Source organism: Stegostoma tigrinum, chromosome 37 (assembly GCF_030684315.1).
Source record: "Stegostoma tigrinum isolate sSteTig4 chromosome 37, sSteTig4.hap1, whole genome shotgun sequence".
NCBI classification, from domain to species: Eukaryota; Metazoa; Chordata; class Chondrichthyes; order Orectolobiformes; family Stegostomatidae; genus Stegostoma; species Stegostoma tigrinum.
In genome coordinates, this window is record NC_081390.1 from 23,229,971 (window position 1) to 23,247,578 (window position 17,608).

General features: G+C 43.9%; 1 protein-coding gene across 1 annotated transcript in view; it reads right to left on the minus strand.

Moving 5' to 3' along the window:
• Positions 1-17,608, minus strand: part of cdh23 (cadherin-related 23) — an 807,091-nt gene that overhangs the window by 512,984 nt on the left and 276,499 nt on the right. Inside the window, exon 11 of the mRNA XM_059640347.1 lies at positions 2,531-2,719. Within this exon, the coding sequence (XP_059496330.1) occupies positions 2,531-2,719 (189 nt within the window). The remainder of the gene's footprint in view (positions 1-2,530; positions 2,720-17,608) is intronic.

Below are 17,608 nucleotides of genomic sequence, written 5' to 3' on the forward strand. Positions count from 1 at the left end.
CCCTTATCTAGTCTGCCTCATTGCACCACACCAAATCCAGTCTTGCCTGTTCCCTTATGAGCTCCACCACAAGCTGCTCCAAAAAGCCATCTTGTAGACATTTCACAAACTCCTTTTCTTGCAATCCACTGGCAACATGACTTTCCCAATCCACCTGCATATTGAAATCCCCTATGATCACTGTGACTTTGCCTTTCTTACACCTTTTCTATCTCTTGGTGCATTCTGCATTCCAGCTCCTGACTACTGTGTACAGGCCTGTACACAACCCAATTCTACCTATACAGATTCCACACCATCTGACCCTACTTCGTTTCTTCCTATTGATTTAATTTTATTTCTCACTAATAAGGCAACCCCTTCCCCTCGGCCCGCCTGCCTATCGTTTTGATAGGATGCATATCCTTGAATATTTAGTTCCCAATCCTGATCCCCTCGCAGCCACGTCTCCACGATACCTACCATGTCATACATGCCAGTTTAGATCAGCCCCACAAGCTCATTTGCCATATTCCTTATACTGCATGCATTCAGATATAATGCCTTCAGCCCTGTTTTAACCCTCCCTCTTCTCACTGTCTTTCATTTTTCCAGTGTTTGATTGCTAGCGCTGTCCAAACACTGTTCTACTTGTGTCTGTGTTGGAGACCTTAATAACCTCTCCTGGGTTCTCCTTCTCTGTCATTTTTTTCATATTTTTCCATGGAGTTGAATCCATCACCACAGACATTAATCTGATGCTTTGTTTCGCACTGGGAAAAGTTTAACCATTCCCTTACCCCCAGCTTTCTAGCTTGAAGTCCTGAGAGGAGGTGACATTGTTAATTATTTTACCTGTAGCTCAGATCAGAAACAAGGAAGGCGCGTTTCTTAAATTAACAAATAAACAGCGGTTTTATTGCAAAAGGAGCTTGCTCAAGCAATATCCAATAACCCTTGCTGAAAAATAACACAATCACTCACTCCAAGCCTGCAAAAAATATAAAATATTGCAGAGCATTATCTCAAAAGACCCTCGACCAAGTAACAGTTAAAATGCTTGAGGGAAAAAAATACATTTACAGAATGTATAAATACTGCAGCTGAAGTCACTCTCCATAGAGGCTAGTGGACCTGTTGAGGATGTGAAGGTGCTGGTGTTGAACTGGGATGGACAAAGTCAGAAGTCACGCAGCACCAGGTTGTCATCCAACAGTTCTGAGGAAGGGTCAGCGGATCTGAAAGGTTAACTCTGATTTTTTTTTCACAGATGCTGCCAGACCTGCTGAGGTTTTCCAGCAACTTCTGTTTATAGTCCGACAGCTTTATCTGAAATCACAGGCTTTCGGAGTGCTGCTCCTTCATCATGTGAAGGAGATGTTTTGTTACCATGCTGAGTAACATCATCAGTGCATTCTCCGATGAAGCGCTGTTGTGTTTTCCCACCTGATAGTTAGACTCTGGGGTCTGTTGGAGTTGGTTACCTCATTGCAGGTTTTTCTTTGCAGTGGTGTGTATATTTAGGGTCTAATTCTACGTGTTTATTCATGAGGTAACCAATTCCAGTGGACCCCAGAGTTTGAAAACCAGGCAGGAAAACATAACGGCGCTTCATTGGAGGCTGCATTGATGATGTTATCCAGCAGGGTAATGAAACGTCTGCGAAACAACGATCCAGCTTGGCCAGTGAACCAACCGCAACAAATTTATGACTTACGAGTAGAAAAACTTAGGTGAAGGGTGAATGTTAGGTCAATTACTTTTTTGCAAAGGGTGATTCACAGATGGAATAGGCCACAGATGGAAGGGGAACTGGCAGAGGCTGACTGCATCAACACAGTTGTAATGTTACCTGGTAGGTGGGACAGTGAGACTGAGTCCTTAATATGGTCAATATGTTCCAAGACACTCAGTGCAGGGTAATCAGAAAATAGAAACTTTACACCATTCTACACAAGTTAATATTGCAACAGATGGTCAAACGTTTGGTCCAAGGGATAGGTTTATACAGCATCTTAAAGGAAGAGGAGAGGAAGGGAAAGGGATGGAGAAGTTTAGTGAAGCTACTCCAGAACTTGGGGGCAAAAGATCAGAAGGCATGGCTGCTAACAATGAAATGATAAAATCAAGGATGCACATAAGGTCAGAATTCAAGCAGTAGAGCAATCCTGGGAAGGCATGGGGCTGAATGAGGTTACAGAGTTAGGAAAGGGACAAGTTACAGGAGGTGAAATTTGAAAATAAGGCTGACAATTTTGATACACATCTGTTGCTGGACCTGGCAATGAGAAATCAGCCAGCGGACAGTACACAAAACAGTTTGCTTGATGCATAACATCCATAACACATCTGTATAAACTGTCCATCCATTCTCCCAGTTAGTGATACGGCTTGTCCATGTATATTGATTTCTTTGTTATGATGGCTATAGAACTGGGTTTACTAGACACAAGGCCAGAGGTTGACTGAGGACGGCAGAAAAGCTCCATGATGGGGCCAGCTGTCAGTTTTTAATCAGGTTGCATTTGCAAAGCACTGTTTTGATACTTACATCATCTTTATCCTGTACTTGGATGAACAGAGGGAGCGCGAAGCCCACCTGGGCCAACTCAGTGATACTGACGAAATACTCAGACCGATTAAATTCTGGTGGATTGTCATTAACATCAATCACCAATATATTAAATGTTGTGGAAACTGTGGCATTTGACGGGGTCCGGTCCTCATTCAGTTCAGTGCCCTATCCAAAAAGGGAAAACACAGACAGGATTACAAATAAAATATTTATACATTATTCTACAAAACATACCAAAGTGTTTACATTAAGTGCAACAAATACTGTCGTGTAGGTAAATGTGGCAACAAACTGACAGAAAGCAATATCCCACAAACAAAAATGAATTGAATCTCTGTTCCCTTTGATATTATTGACTACTCAGAGCAGATGGAGAGAGACTGTTGCTGTGAGTTTGAGAGCCAAGGACTAAAGGGCATGCTGTAAAGATTAGACCAGGAGTGAAACTAGGAAGTGCTCCTCCATGCAAAAGGTGACAAAACTTTAGAGCTTTCTACCCAGTTGCTGCTGGCTAAATTGTTAATTCTAAATTTGAGGTTGACAACATACAGTTAGCTGAAGGCATTCAGGATTATTAAGCCAGGAACAAATGGCTCAGCCATAAAATGCATATTTAGAGTGATAGACGTTTTCATGTAGAATATGACAGACAGCTACAAGTATTTGGAAGGTGGATCAGTCACGATGTTGTGGAATGGTGGAACAGGATCGAGGGGCCTCCAGCTGTTCCTACACAGTTTAGTGGAGGGATGTTTGTCAGGATACTGGGACAATGCCATGGTCTTTCCTGGAATAATGCTTGGGGATCCTCAACACCCACCTAAAGGGTCAGACAGGAGGGTGTTGCGTTAATAAGGATGTTTAGAAGACTGAGGAGGAATCTGCTTGAAAATTACAGGATACCGAGAGGCCTGGGTACAGTGAACTTGGGCAAGATGTTTCCACTACTGGGAGAGACAAGGACCCAAGGTCACACCCTCAGAGTGAAGGGAGGAATTTCTTCAGCCAGAGGGTGGTGAATCTGAAGAACTCATTGTTGCAGAGGGCTGTGGAGGCCGAGTCAATCAGTGTAATTAAGTCAGAGATAGATAGGTTCTTGATTTTTAAGGGGTTTAGGGGGAGAAGGCTGGAGAATGGGGTTGAGAACTATATCAGCCAAGATCAAATGATAGAGCAGAATCAGTGGAACAAATTGCCTAATTCTGCTCCCATATCTTACGGTCTTCTGGCCTGATGCCCTGTGCAATGGGAAGTGACTTCACTACAGCAACATACAAAAAGCCAGCTCGACAAGCATTCTCGCAAAAGTCCTGCAAAATCAACTACAATGCGTAGCTGAGAAGTGTCAGGTCCCAGTTTGTCAACTCTCAATCTACCAGTGCTGTTCTGGGAGGACACAGAAAACGCTGCAAAGACCTGGAATCTCTCCTTGAAAGCCTGGTAGCTTTGACTTTGACAAATGGGAGAGGCTTGCTACAGCAATGACCTGTCTGCCAGGTTCAGCACATTTTGAACCTGAGCACCTGATGGATAAGGCACAGCAGTGGCAGAGAAGGAAAGAACAGGAAGACAATTCTCTGTCCAGATCTCAAAGCCTTGCAGCACCGTCCTGCCTCCACAGGCCCAAAGATTTGAAAGTCAAGGACTATTCAGTCCCATGAGGACACAGGATAGAAACCCTGGGAGTCTGAATAGACATCATCCCTTGAGGTGGGAGATGGAAAATGATGATCTCACCAGGAATACACTACACTGACAGCTTGCATTACAATACATCACGCTGTGACAAAAATTATTATCTGAATCTAGCCATAACATAAAACAGTAAATCCAAAAAGCCAGCTTGTAGCAATTACAATTTTGGTCTGAGCAAGTAACATTTGTTGAGATGCAAAGTATATTTTGTTTTACAGACTTATCCAACTGTTAGGCTGCTACAATCAATGAGAATTGGAGTCCAAGCCATAAATCCAGATTTAACAAACATGTATTCAGCAGGCCACTGGTTCTCATATCGATTTTAATTAAAATAAAGAATTCCTCAGTGTTGAACATAAATCCAAAAAAGTAAGTCAGCACTTCTCATGGTGTGCATATGCTTCAATGCACATTTTATTATAACTTTCAGGTTTAATTTAGTGACTCAGTGTAGAGACAAAAATAGAAACAAGCAACCCTATGTAGGGGAGAGACAACAATTATTGGGATTGTAGTAATGGAATGTCCCGTACTCGGTTACCTTTGTGTGACATTCCAGGAACTTTACTGGCATTTTGGGGTAGTGTGCTGCCATTGTGTGTTCCTATCAGCCAGTAAAACTTTGTGTAAGCTTTCAAGGTTAATGTTCTTGCCAATTACATACCAAGAGCTGTCCTTCCCAACAGGTTACCGGTTTGTAACCAGTCAATAACTCAATTCTGAAGAAGGGTTATAGGACTTGAAGTGTTAACTCTGTTTCTCTCTCCGCATACCTGCCCACTTGCTCCAGGAATCTCTGTTTATCTCACGTGTCCAGCATCCACAGTTTTCTGTTTTATTAAACTCAAGTTCTTTGTTCATTCTTACCAGTATTTTGGGAAACCCATTTCGGAACGTGAACGTGATAATGGGAACGGCAGATGCTGGAGAATCCAAGATAATAAAGTGCGTAGTTGGATGAACACAGCAGGCCCAGCAGCATCTCGGGAGCACAAAAGCTGACGTTTCGGGCCTAGACCCTTTTGGTTTTTCAGCTTCACTGACCTTCAGTGGCTTTGTCATTCACACTGCTTTGGGATTTGTTCAGTCTTACGGACAGCAACCCTCAGTGAGTAGCACTGTCACATGACAGTCAGTAAATTCTGGGTCCAAGGCTCAAATCCTGAGATTTGATCTGGAATATCAGAGGCGACTACGACCAGAGCAGGACTGAGGCAGTGCTGCACTGTCCGAGGGGCTGGCTTCTGGGCAAAATGAGAAACCAAAGTCACTTCTGCCCTCTCAGCTAGATTTGAAAGATCCCATAGCCACCTTTTCAAAGAGAAGTGGAAAAATTCTCCTACGGTCTGGGACAGGAATGATTTCCTATCCCACTTCGTTAGAAGTTAGGTGAGCTGGTCATTATCTCATTGCCAGCTGTTGGAGTTTGCTGTTTGCAAATTGGCTGCAGTGTTGTCCAAATTACAACATTGATTCCATTTCAAAAAGTAACTTCACTGGCTTCAAGCACTTTGAGACATTCTGTACTTATGAAAGGTGCTATGTAAATGCAAGTTATCTTTCTCCTCCCATTGACGCAGTCATTCAATTTTTCTGTCATCGGGAGTTTGCTTAAATGAAGCAGGAGGTGGGGTTTTTCTAGGATGGAGAAAGGACTTCAGAATATATATGGGCTAATAACAAATTTGACCCTGTTGCAATTTGCTGCTTTGCCTTGCATCAACAATTACGAGGTGGAGGTCAATCTCTATTGTCAGGGTCTAATCTTTTGGATACGGTAGGATGCACAATAACATCAGTGACCTGACTTAAACTGTTTCTATGATCCATGCACATTAAACATCAGGGTGGGTCAGCTTAGCTCAGTTGGCTGGACAGCTGATCCGCCACACGGAATGATGCCAACAGCATGAGTTCAGTTCCTGCACGAGCTGAGTTTACCATTACGGACTCTCCTTCCCCATCTCTCCCCTCCCCTGAGGCATGTTGGCTCACAGATTAAACCATTACCACTCATCTCTCTCTCTCTCTACACAGAGAACAGCCCTGTGGTCTGGTAGGACTATAGTGACTTTACCTTTTACATAATGAAGCAGAAAAGTAACGACACAATTACAGGAACAAGATCCTGAAGGTGACTGCTCCTCTCAACTTCAGTCAGAGACTAGGTAAAAAAAAAGTTAAACTACGAAGGTGCAAGTGTATCATTTGCCTCAAAAGTACCAATTAACTAACACTCTTGAGACAGCCCTTTCCAAAACCACAGCCTTTACCATCTAGAAGGGCAATGGCATCAGATACGTGGCAACACCACCTTGTGAGATCCCCTCCAAGTTACATGCGATCCTGAGGTGTAATTACCTCACTGTTCCTTCAGTGTCACCAGGTCAAACTCCTGGAACTCCCACCCCAAAGTCCCTTACGCCCCAAGGTCCCTTACGCCTCAAGGTCCCTTACGCCCCAAGGTCCCTTACACCCCAAGGTCCCTTACACCCCAAGGTCCCTTACGCCCCAAAGTCCCTTACACCCCGAGGTCCCTTACACCCCAAAGTCCCTTACACCCCAAAGTCTCTTACGCCTCAAAGTCTCTTACGCCTCAAAGTCCCTTACGCCCCAAGGTCCCTTACACACCGAGGTCTCTTACACCCCGAGGTCCCTTACATCCCGAGGTCCCTTACACCCCAAAGTCTCTTACACCCCAAAGTCTCTTACATCCCAAGGTCTCTTACATCCCGAGGTCCCTTACACCCCAAAGTCTCTTACACCCCAAAGTCTCTTACATCCCAAGGTCTCTTACATCCCAAGGTCCCTTACACCCCAAAGTCCGTTACACCCCAAAGTCTCTTACATCCCAAGGTCCCTTACACCCCAAAGTCCCTTACACCCCAAGGTCCCTTACGCCCCAAGGTCCCTTACACGCCAAGGACTGCAGCAGTTCAAGAAGACAGCACAGGGTCTACCTTCCCCAGGGACAGACAATATGCTGATTCACTCATTGACACTCAGAATCCATAAATAAACACTAGGTTCCTCATTCATTAATGCACAAACAGTTAGGATACCTATGAAACAGCTCTGCACAATATTTTTAAAATAAGTAAATTTAAATAAAAGGTTTATTCCTCAGTTAAAGAATAAAGGAATCTCGTACCAACAGCCTAATATTTGAAAAGCCTAATAGAGCTAAAATAAATTCCAATTTCTAAAACTGCTACCTTTGATTTAGGTTTTTAAAGACCAAGGATCAATCGTTTGGTATTTAGCTTTATCATCCAGACAATGCCTTTAAGAATATTATTTTTGTGTGCAGCTTCTCCCAAAAAAATTGCATTTTTGGCCAACAAAGAGAGCGATTCCAGTTCACAGCAATACGAGGAGCAGAGGAGGCTGAGGATGACACGGCTGTGATGTATAAAATAATGAGGGCCATACACAGGGTAGACAGGAAGAAACTTTGCCGCAGGATGAAGCAATCAATGACAAGGGGGTACAGATTTAAGGTGAGGGCCAGAAGGTGGTGCAGTGGTAGCGTCCCTGCCACTGTGCCAGGAGGCTGGCATTCATGATCCACCAGCTCCACAGGGTGTGTAATAGCATAGCTGAACAGGTTGATTAGAAAATAGGATAAAGTGAACTGAAGGCTCTAGTGGTGCAGTGATAGCGTCCCTACCTCTGAGCCAGGAGGCCCAGTTTCAAGTCCCATCTATTTCTGAGGGTGTGTAATAATGTCTCAGAACAGATTCAATAAACTAAATGTAAAGCAGAGCCAGGGATGGTTCTGCAGAATGCTCTGCCCTGGGCTGGGGCTAGCCTGTGCATGTCACGAATAGTGCCTCTACTTTGGTGTTCAACAGAAAGCAATATTCTTTTCCAAATTATAAACCAGAAGAACTACAGATGCTGTAAACCAGGAACAAAAATCAAAGTTGCTGCAAAAGCTCAGCAGGTCTGGCAGCATCTGTGCAGAGAAATCAGTGTTAACGTTTCGGGGCGAGTGATGCTTCCTCAGTTCAGTTTTTGTCCAATATTCTTTTCCAGTCTGGCTTCCAGAGTTTTCACATCCTACCGAAACAAATATCCATGGCAAGGTGCATTATGACATGGCTAGGTTGAACAAATAAATCTCCTTTAAGTGGGAGCAAAAAAAATCTCCTGGTATCATTACAACTGGAGATGCATCTTACCCCCTCGCATCTTCATAAACACTGAGTGTAAACAAATGCAGCTGCAACCATTCACAACAGGGATGGCTGTGGAGTAAATAAAGCTATGAATGCACGCAGTCTGATGTTCTCTCCATTTTTACTACTCTTTTACAGAGAGGGTACAATGTCATGTTAGGGTAACAGCAACAGGAGGAGCGCCATGTTTACAAGCCTGTTTATTCAGTGTGAAAAACCATTACTGTTTGTACACCAAACTCTCTTCACCTCTGTCCGCACTCCCTCCAAGTAAAAATCTGTCAATCACTAACACTGAAAGCTCTAATCTCAAAGCCTTCTGAGGGAGGAGATCTGGATTTTCATCGCCATTTGTCCGAAAATTGCCTCCTAAGTGCACTCCCAGGCAGCAAAGGTATAATTTGAATGTGAAGTTGTCTTGTTCTAGATTCCTCACAACTGCAAATAAATAGTTACTATAGAATTCTTTGTGATTTGTGTCTGCGTGCTGATCCTTTCAAACAGAATACTGAAGGAATTTTCACTCACCAATATGTATTACAGCTCCAGTCTGCTAAGAACCAATGCGACAGAACATTCCAAATGATTGACTGGAGAGTTACATAAACAGCTCAAACTCGATTAGGTTCGACAAGCTTTCACTTGGAATTTTGTTATGGCATTACTGCAGTTTACTCAGGCATACATTTGAAAATAATTTTGTGCAGAGGGTCAGGTAGGGGAAGGAAAAAACTTCCGTAACTTGTACGTACAACAGTTACTAGGATATCAGTATGTGAGAAACCAAAAGAATTGCAGATGCTGGAAATCAGCAACAAAAACTGAAATTGCTGGAACATCTTAGCAGGTCTGGCAGCATATGTGGGGAGGAATCACAGCAAACATTTTGGGTCCAGTGACCCTTCTTCCAAACTAAGAATTGCATTCTGATGGACCCAAAATGTTAACTCTGATTTCTCTCCACAAATGCTGCTAGACCTGCTCAGCTATACCAACAATTTCTGATTTGTTCCTATATATGGGAAGTTCGGGGAGGTGATGTTCCAGTGGTATTGTTTCTGGATAGTTAATCCAGAGACACAGATAATGGTCTGGCGACCTGTGTTCCAATCCTGCCACCCCCACAGCAGATGGTGGAATCTGAATTTAATTTGGGTGGCACACTGGCTCAGTGGTTAGTACTGCTGTCGCACAGCATCAGGGACCCAGGTTCGATTCCACCCTCGGGCGACTGTCTATGTGGAGTTTGCACGTTCTCCCTGTGTCTGTGCAGGTTTGCTCCATGTGCTCTGGTTTCCTCCCAGAGTCCAGGGATGCACAGCTTAGGTGGAATGGCCATGCTAAATTGCTGAGCAATGTCCACGCAGGGATAGGGTAGGGGATTAGAGGGCATATGTCTGGGTGGGATGCTCTTTGGAGGATCAGTGTGATTTTGATGGACCGAATGGCCTGCTTTCACACTGTAGGAATTTGAGATTGCTCTGAGGCAGGTTTTTCTACATCAGAGAAAATTCTCTTTATCATTATTGATGAAAAATCCCAAGGTAGTGAGAGGCATGTTCCAAGTTGCCCTGTTGAACCGTCTTTAAATTTAATGCTTACGCTTCAGGCAGTAACATTGAGTAAAGTTACGTTCCCTGTTTTACTGCTGGGTTTGATCTGTCCCTTAACGGTGACATCATCACATATGATACCAACGTTGGGCCCCATGACTGAACTGGTGTCTGAGCCCTGCCATCGAGGATCTTTGGGTTTTAAAGAGTCCTCTGCTCTCCAGGTATCGGAGCCGAGAAACTAAATTTCATCTTTTCTTTCATCTGTGGAAGCACAATGCTGACAATGTTGGAGATCTGCAATAATAAAAACAAAGTGCTGAAGAGCCTCAGCAGGTCTGGCAGCACCTGTTGTGTTTTTATTTCCATGATCCCAAAAAACAAATTGTGACTGAAATGAGAAAGAACTGTCTGATAAACAAGTGTCTGAAAAGTTAGCTGCAGTTTTGAAAAGCAGGCAACCTGACCCCTAATGGAAAGCCTCATCACTCACTGTGAGAGCAAGCAGCAAGTGAATTTGAGTTGCAGGTGATTCGGAACTGAGAGGATGTACTGATGCAGCTTTTTCTGGCAACAGGAAGTTCATTGGTCTATAGACTAGCGACAGTTATCCACAACTGAGAATCTTTTGCGCCTGACTTGTTCTCTGATTTGCAGCTGATTTGTTCTTAGGTAAATGAACTGCTAGGAGTAAGTGTTCAGTTCTCCCCCAGCTCTTTCTGTTCTGTGCAGTCAAAACTAACTTCAGACATGAGGAAAGCCAGGATATCTTTCCTGGAACAGTTGTTGGAGGCAATGACTTTTATCTGACGTATCAAAGACATTTTTTAATGGAAGAACCGGCCACTTTGTGTCTCTATCAACCAGTGGAAGCATCCAGAGGAAGATGACTGAAGTGCTGGCCAGCCAAAGAGTCATAAGGATCATCTCAACAACAGAATCTGAGGCTGAAGACCACTGAACTGTCTTGTTAGTTGGAGCGGATGCTGATAGAATCAAACAATGTGCACAAAGTGGTATACTATTAAATGCTAGTAGGATGCATCATGGAGAATGTGGAATACACTGGATCAAACCCAGCACCAGGGACCTGTTAGTTTGATAGTTATCCAGGAAGAAGCTAAAAGCCAGAGTGAGCAAGGTAAGAGTTCTCAGGGAACCATCCAGGGAGGCAGTCAGTGCTGAGGCAGAGGTAGAAAATCATCTGAAGGGAGGGTCACTGAAGAATGTGACTATGCAGTCAATCAGGTTTTCACTGTCGGCTGATGAGATGGTGCTTGATTGGGATCAAAATTCTGCAAGAGCAGTAAGTGAACAAGAATTTATGACCATCAAAGATCTTTTGAGAGATCAACTTGGTAGCAACGCTGCAAAAAATGTTAAGTTCAAGCCCATTGTGGTGTACCAATCTGAGGGAACACTGGAAATTGAGGCATTAATCCGAGAAGCTTCCGTCTTATCATTGTGGTACTAAAATATGAAGCCTAGATGGTAGAGATCTCACTCAGGAATGGTTCTCTCCCTATGAAAGACTAATCCCCCTATGCGGGGGAAGCATTGTGCCCAGAAAATCTCACCTTCAAAATAATGCTCCTGTGGGATAATTGCCTAAGACATCCCAAGAGCTTTAATGAAGTCTCTGAAAAAGTGAGGGGGCTTTTCCTGCTGTCTAGTACAACTCCAATGATACATGATTGAACAGTTTATTTATTGTCACTTGCATTTTACAGTGAGTAATTCAGTTAAAATACATTGAAAAGCTTCAACAGTCACCAAAATCCAGGAACATTCTGAATTGTTTAAGAATAAAAAGGATAAAAGATATAAGTGAGAGGGAGTCCTGAGTTCTCTCACCAACACCAACCCATTCCCCCACCCCTCCTTCACCACCTCGCTGCCACTTGCTAGGCCCCACCAATGTAGGAGCCGCCATTCATTAGGCACCTCAACTTTACCACTAGGCCCACCCTCACCACCACCGCTGATGTTGGGCCCCGTGCTGAAGCCACACTCGCCCCACAACCAGGAGATGCCAGCTCCGCTGCCACCATGATGTGATCCTTCCAGGCTAATCTTCACCAACAGCAGCTGCAGCGATGGGCCAACCACAAACCACGAGATCCTGGGAGGCCAAGGCCCAATCACGGCCAGCACTGGTGTGGCTCAGTGATCTTCCTCAGTATGGCCTCCTCTGCTGCCTGCCTTTCCACACTCTATCTCTCTCTCTCTCTCCCTCTCTCCCGGCCATGGATCAGGGAGCAATAGGAGTACTGAAGGCTGACGGCCTCAGTAGTACCTTTCCCCAACTCATCAAGATGATAGATGATATGGATAAAGCATCCTCAAACAACACCATTGATAATGCTGATAAATGGGATAAAGTCACAACAACGTGACTAAACAGTGAGACTGTGGCCTGAGTGTGTCATTGTCCCAGAGGCTAGGTGTGAAATCATGGCCTTGACAGGGCAGGCTGGCTCCAATGAAGTTGATGAGGTTTAGGCGATGGAGTTGTCTGTTGAAGATCTAACGCAGCTCCAGCGTCACACTATCCTCTTGAGTTTTGTCAAAGGAACAGCTGTCAAGAGCTTTCTAACTTGTGGAAGATGTAGTGGACACTCTCATGGAGAATGATGCAAACAGACAGCGCAGTGCCAATATGAACAGGAGGGACGATGACATTATGATCTGCTACACAGTCATACACCAGCAAATGCAAAACAGAACCGTCCAACAACCCAGGGTGAGTTTTCAAAGCTGCTGCAATTTCAACAGGATCTTGCAGTGCAGCCCATTGTCAAGTGCAAGCCACAGATACTTTCCACATTTTCTTTTTATACAATGGGTACTTTGCTTTGCTTTCACTGAAGTGACAGCTGAGAAGTAGCCACTCTGTTCAATCTGGCATCTAATTTTACTATCAAGCACTCACAGTTCAGATGTAACGTGGTCATAATGCATCAAATTTCCACTTCCCCTGCACTGTAATTTACTTTAATCTTAGCCTCTGAAGATACAGCTATGCAATCTAGGTGAGTTGCTGCTTTAAATTGCCTCCTTCACCGGTGGAAGCTATATTTATGTCTGAACAAACTGCTCCCTGCTCCACATTGCAGTAAGGTTTTCCCCATTGACATCATCGACTTTGCAGAGACGGGAATGGAGGCTGGCTAGCAAGGGGCCTATGCACCTCATAGCCACTTCAGTGATAATCACCAATCATTTTGATCACCGCTCTCGATATTAGCACATTGTCACAGTAGGATTCTGAATTGTGGGCAAGAATGGATACATTGGCTAGGGGCACAGGACAACTGCTCTCTGGTCATATACGCCAGCACTGCCTTCACTGGCAGCCAATTTTGCCCAAAGCACAAGGTCAGTTCTTCTGATGGAAGACAACAGTGTCAGGAATATCGTTAGGGAAAGAACGTGGATTGGAAAGTGGGCTTTCAAAAACCTGTGCTCGTCACAAAGCTACTGAGTGACAAAACCACGGTTGTACCAAAGTGGAGGGCAGGATGGCAACATATGAAATTGTTAAATCTGATGGCTCTATTCTAGGAGGTGATGGAAGGAAGGCCCTTTGGTGATGATGGATTGGAAGAAGAGCACAAGGACGCTATGATTCGACGTGCCATAACAGGCCAAAACTATTTCCCATGAGTTAGAATTAAATTTCTTGTCATATGCATTCAAATGAGTACAGTGAAGAGTATGCAAGTTGCCATTAGCTTAGGTACAAGTTTCAGCTTCTTTAATTACTAATTAGTTACAGCATAACATCACCAACAGTCAGCAACCATCAAGGTACCTGGGTGTAAACCTTTGTTGCACAATAGAGAAATAAAGGATAAAAGAAAGTTACATTACAGCTATACACATTATAACCACAGGCCAGAAAACAAAAAGCAAAGTTAAAAGTCAAGTTTCACTGCCTTTGTCCAAAGGGTCTCTGCTGCAGTCCAGCACAAGGGGCCTCCACATGGTCTAACCGCTAGCTGCTGTAACACTCTGCACCAGGCTGTTGCCCCCACTCTGCTCTGGGATGCTGGTCACTGGAGTCCTCACTCTGGGTCTCCAATCCCGTTTCAGACACCAGGAGGTGGTGGTTGGGGCTGAGAATGCGAGAAGGCAGTTATGAAGTAACACTAGTGTTGAACAAGTGGCCTTCTCCCTGGGGAAGGTATTTCAGGCAGTGCACAGATCCAGGTAACGACCACAAAAAGATTCTTTCCCCCTCTCCCTGATGCCTACATGCTCAGCAAAAGTACCCATTGACACCCCGAGCCAAACAATGAAACTCAACTGTCATTCCTCTTTGCTTCCTACAATTGGGAAGACACCAAGAAGAAACACATGACCATGGGGCGAAAGATGTGTTTGTTTTTAATTCATTCCTGGGATGTGGGGGTCATTGGCCGGGCCAGCATTTATGGCCCATCCCTAGTTGCCCTTGCTGAGGTGGTGGTGAGCTGCTTTCTTGATGCGTGTGCTGTTGTTGGACCCACAATGCAATCAGGGAAGAAGTTTGACCCAGTGATACTGCACAAATGGCGATATACTTCCAAGTCAGGATGGGGAGTGGCTTGCAGAGGAACTTGTCAGAGGTGGTGTTCCCATGTATCTGCTGCCTTTATCGTCCGAGATGGAAGTGTCGTGCTGTCTAAGGACTTCTTGACGAATCTCTGCAGTGCATCTTGAAGATAATACACACTGCAGCTACTGAGCATTGGTGGTGGGTGGAGTAGATGCTTGTGGATGTGGTGCCAATCAAGCGGCTGCTTTGTACTGGGCAGTGTCAAGTTTCTTGAGTGTTGTTGGGGCTGCGCTCTCCAGGCAAGTGGGGAATATTCCATCACACTCCTGACTTGTGCCTTGTAGATGGTGGACAGACTTTGGGGAGTCAGGAGGTGAGTTACTCGCCACTGCATTCCAGCCTCTGATCAGCTCTTTTAGCCACTCTTTAAGCTAATTTAGGTTAAAATCATGGCTCCTTACTCATCTTGTTTCAATTCTATTCCTGCATTCCCTTCTCAGAGCCAGCTGGCAGGACATGATTACCCCGATAACCATGGGTCCACTGCTACACTAGCTGCAATTACAGTGCCCTCTGCCAACACTCAGGAGATAGTGTGCAGTCTTAAGGTGTGATTAGCTTGGGTAAAGAAACCCGCACAATGCCTTAAAATAAACAGCAGCACTATTGTGCCCATACACAGCTCCAAAATGCAACTCCCAAAGTCCCATGAGATGAAATTTTTTTAAAAAAGCACCCATTTCTTAAGGGCTTTACTAGGGCTGTACTAGAATTTGAATTAGAATTAACTTTACGGTCACATGTACTCATGGGAATACAGTGAAAAGTTTACAAGTTGCCACTTACAGCGCTATCTTGGGTACCAAAGTCCCTAGGCACAAAGTCTTCAGTGCAAATTCTTAGAAGGAATAAACTAGAAGAATAAAGCAATATAAAGTTCAGAATAGCAGTCCTTCCAACCCAGTCTGTGCTGGCAGCCAGACCGTGCTGGGCTTCACCATGAGGGTCTCAACATCAAGAGACTGCACTCAGGCCACCAGTCCACACTGAGGCCGGCAGTCTGTGATTACTTCACTTGAGGCTCGAGGACAGGAGTTAAGAAGAGAGAAGGAGAGAAGAAGGAAGGAGAAAGAGCACAAAAAGAGAGAGGAAAGAAAAAGAAAGAAATGGATGGAGCAGACAAGTTCTGACTCAGGGCTTCTACTTTGCTGCCATCTTGGACGATAGGACAATACTAAATGGAGATCAACAGGATACCAGATCACAGACTGTTCAATGATCTTCAACAGGTTGCACAACCCATCATTTGCTGGCACTCAGTACCTTGAGCACATCCCTCATGCAACACAGGGTGGTAAATGCAATGGGCCACACTGCCCAATGGGGAGTGCGGTTTCCTCACTGTCGCTGCACTGCAAGGTTCCATGCATCAAACATCACATTATCAGACTCTGCTCTGCACACCATTCTCCCTCACCAGAGCCATCTCAATACAACCGTCAGTCAGAGTGATTTGTTGGAACTGCAACAGCATTGAAGAACGGGGCACTTCAAAAGGAAAGCAAACGGGAAGAATGAGGAAACGGCGAGATAGAGAAGAAAAGAAGGAAAAGATGGTAAATCTAAAGATTCTATAATATCTCACAACATTTCTCAAAGAACTTCATTACCAAAGGATAAGTCTGGAGCTTCTTTCCAATGTTACTGACTATACCTAATTGATTTAAACACAGATATATAATATTTGGATTACTCTTAAAGATGGCTGAGGAGAGCATTTTTTAAAATGTATAAATCTATCAGAGAAGATTACATTTTAGTCTGCTCTTACGTTGCTATCAATATATCAGACATGGCATTGCCAAATTAAACATGATCACATCTGCAACAATTACCTGCAAAACTGAAGCTTGATTTATGTATTGAAAATGTAACTATTAGGCTTTTCTATTTAATGAACCTTGACATCTACGACAGTGCTTTGTCAATCCCCAACTCTGGACTTTGGTTTGTCCAAGGCTATGAACCCAGGGAGAATCAGGGACCTGCAACATTAACCCATCCCCATCTCCCAGTGAATGCTGATGAAAATGATGTGGAGATGCCAGCGTTGGTCTCAGCTGGATAACGTCAGAAGTCACACAACACTGGGTGATAGTCCAATAGGTTTATTTGAAATCACAAGCTTCACCTGACAAAGCTGCAGTGCTCTGAAACCTTGTGATTTCAAATAAACCTGTTAGACTATAGCCTGGTATTGTGTGACTTCTCACTGATGAAAATGATCATTTATTTCTGAATAAGATTTGTTGGATTTTTATACATAGGTTTAAGGCAATACAGCATCAATGACTCTGCGAGATGCTGCAGCTTTAAGAGACCTGAGCTTTCAGATTAATTGCTTGCTGTTCGATCTTCGTTCTGAATACTTGCATCCGTTCAGGCATTCCTAACTCAGAAAGCAGCCAGGGATCAGACAGCATCTTACAATCTCACTCCAGCAGAGAAGGGAGTGATAGCCATAGGTTCAGAAGAGATGCAAATTCTCAACAGGGTTCTTCAAAGAATGATCAAGACTTCAGCTGATTGGCCTCATGCGGATGAAACACAGAGTTCCACTGAGTTCTGAATGACATCACTAGGAGTTTCACTTTCCTCCCAGACCAAAGAAAAGGCTGTAAAACTGGCTGTAATCACCAACATGGATATTGCATGTAACCAATGAATGTATACACAGCTGCATATTTACATGTATTACACATACATTCAAACACAGCCACAAATGGAATGGCTTAGACAAGCACAAACAGCTGGACACAAATACACACACAGATAAATCATATATACAGACACTAAGAATTCAAGCAACTGAAAACACCAATAGATACAGTTAGAATAAAGCAGAAATACTATCCTAGATAACTCGATGCATGCTAATATAAACAGATATATACACACACAAACACAGCTAAATATTACACATACTGACAGCAATGCAGGTAGATGGTGTAGTTACAATGAGATACAGAAAGATGTGTTTGTGAATCTCCACCGAGCAGAAACACCGTCAGACACAAATAAA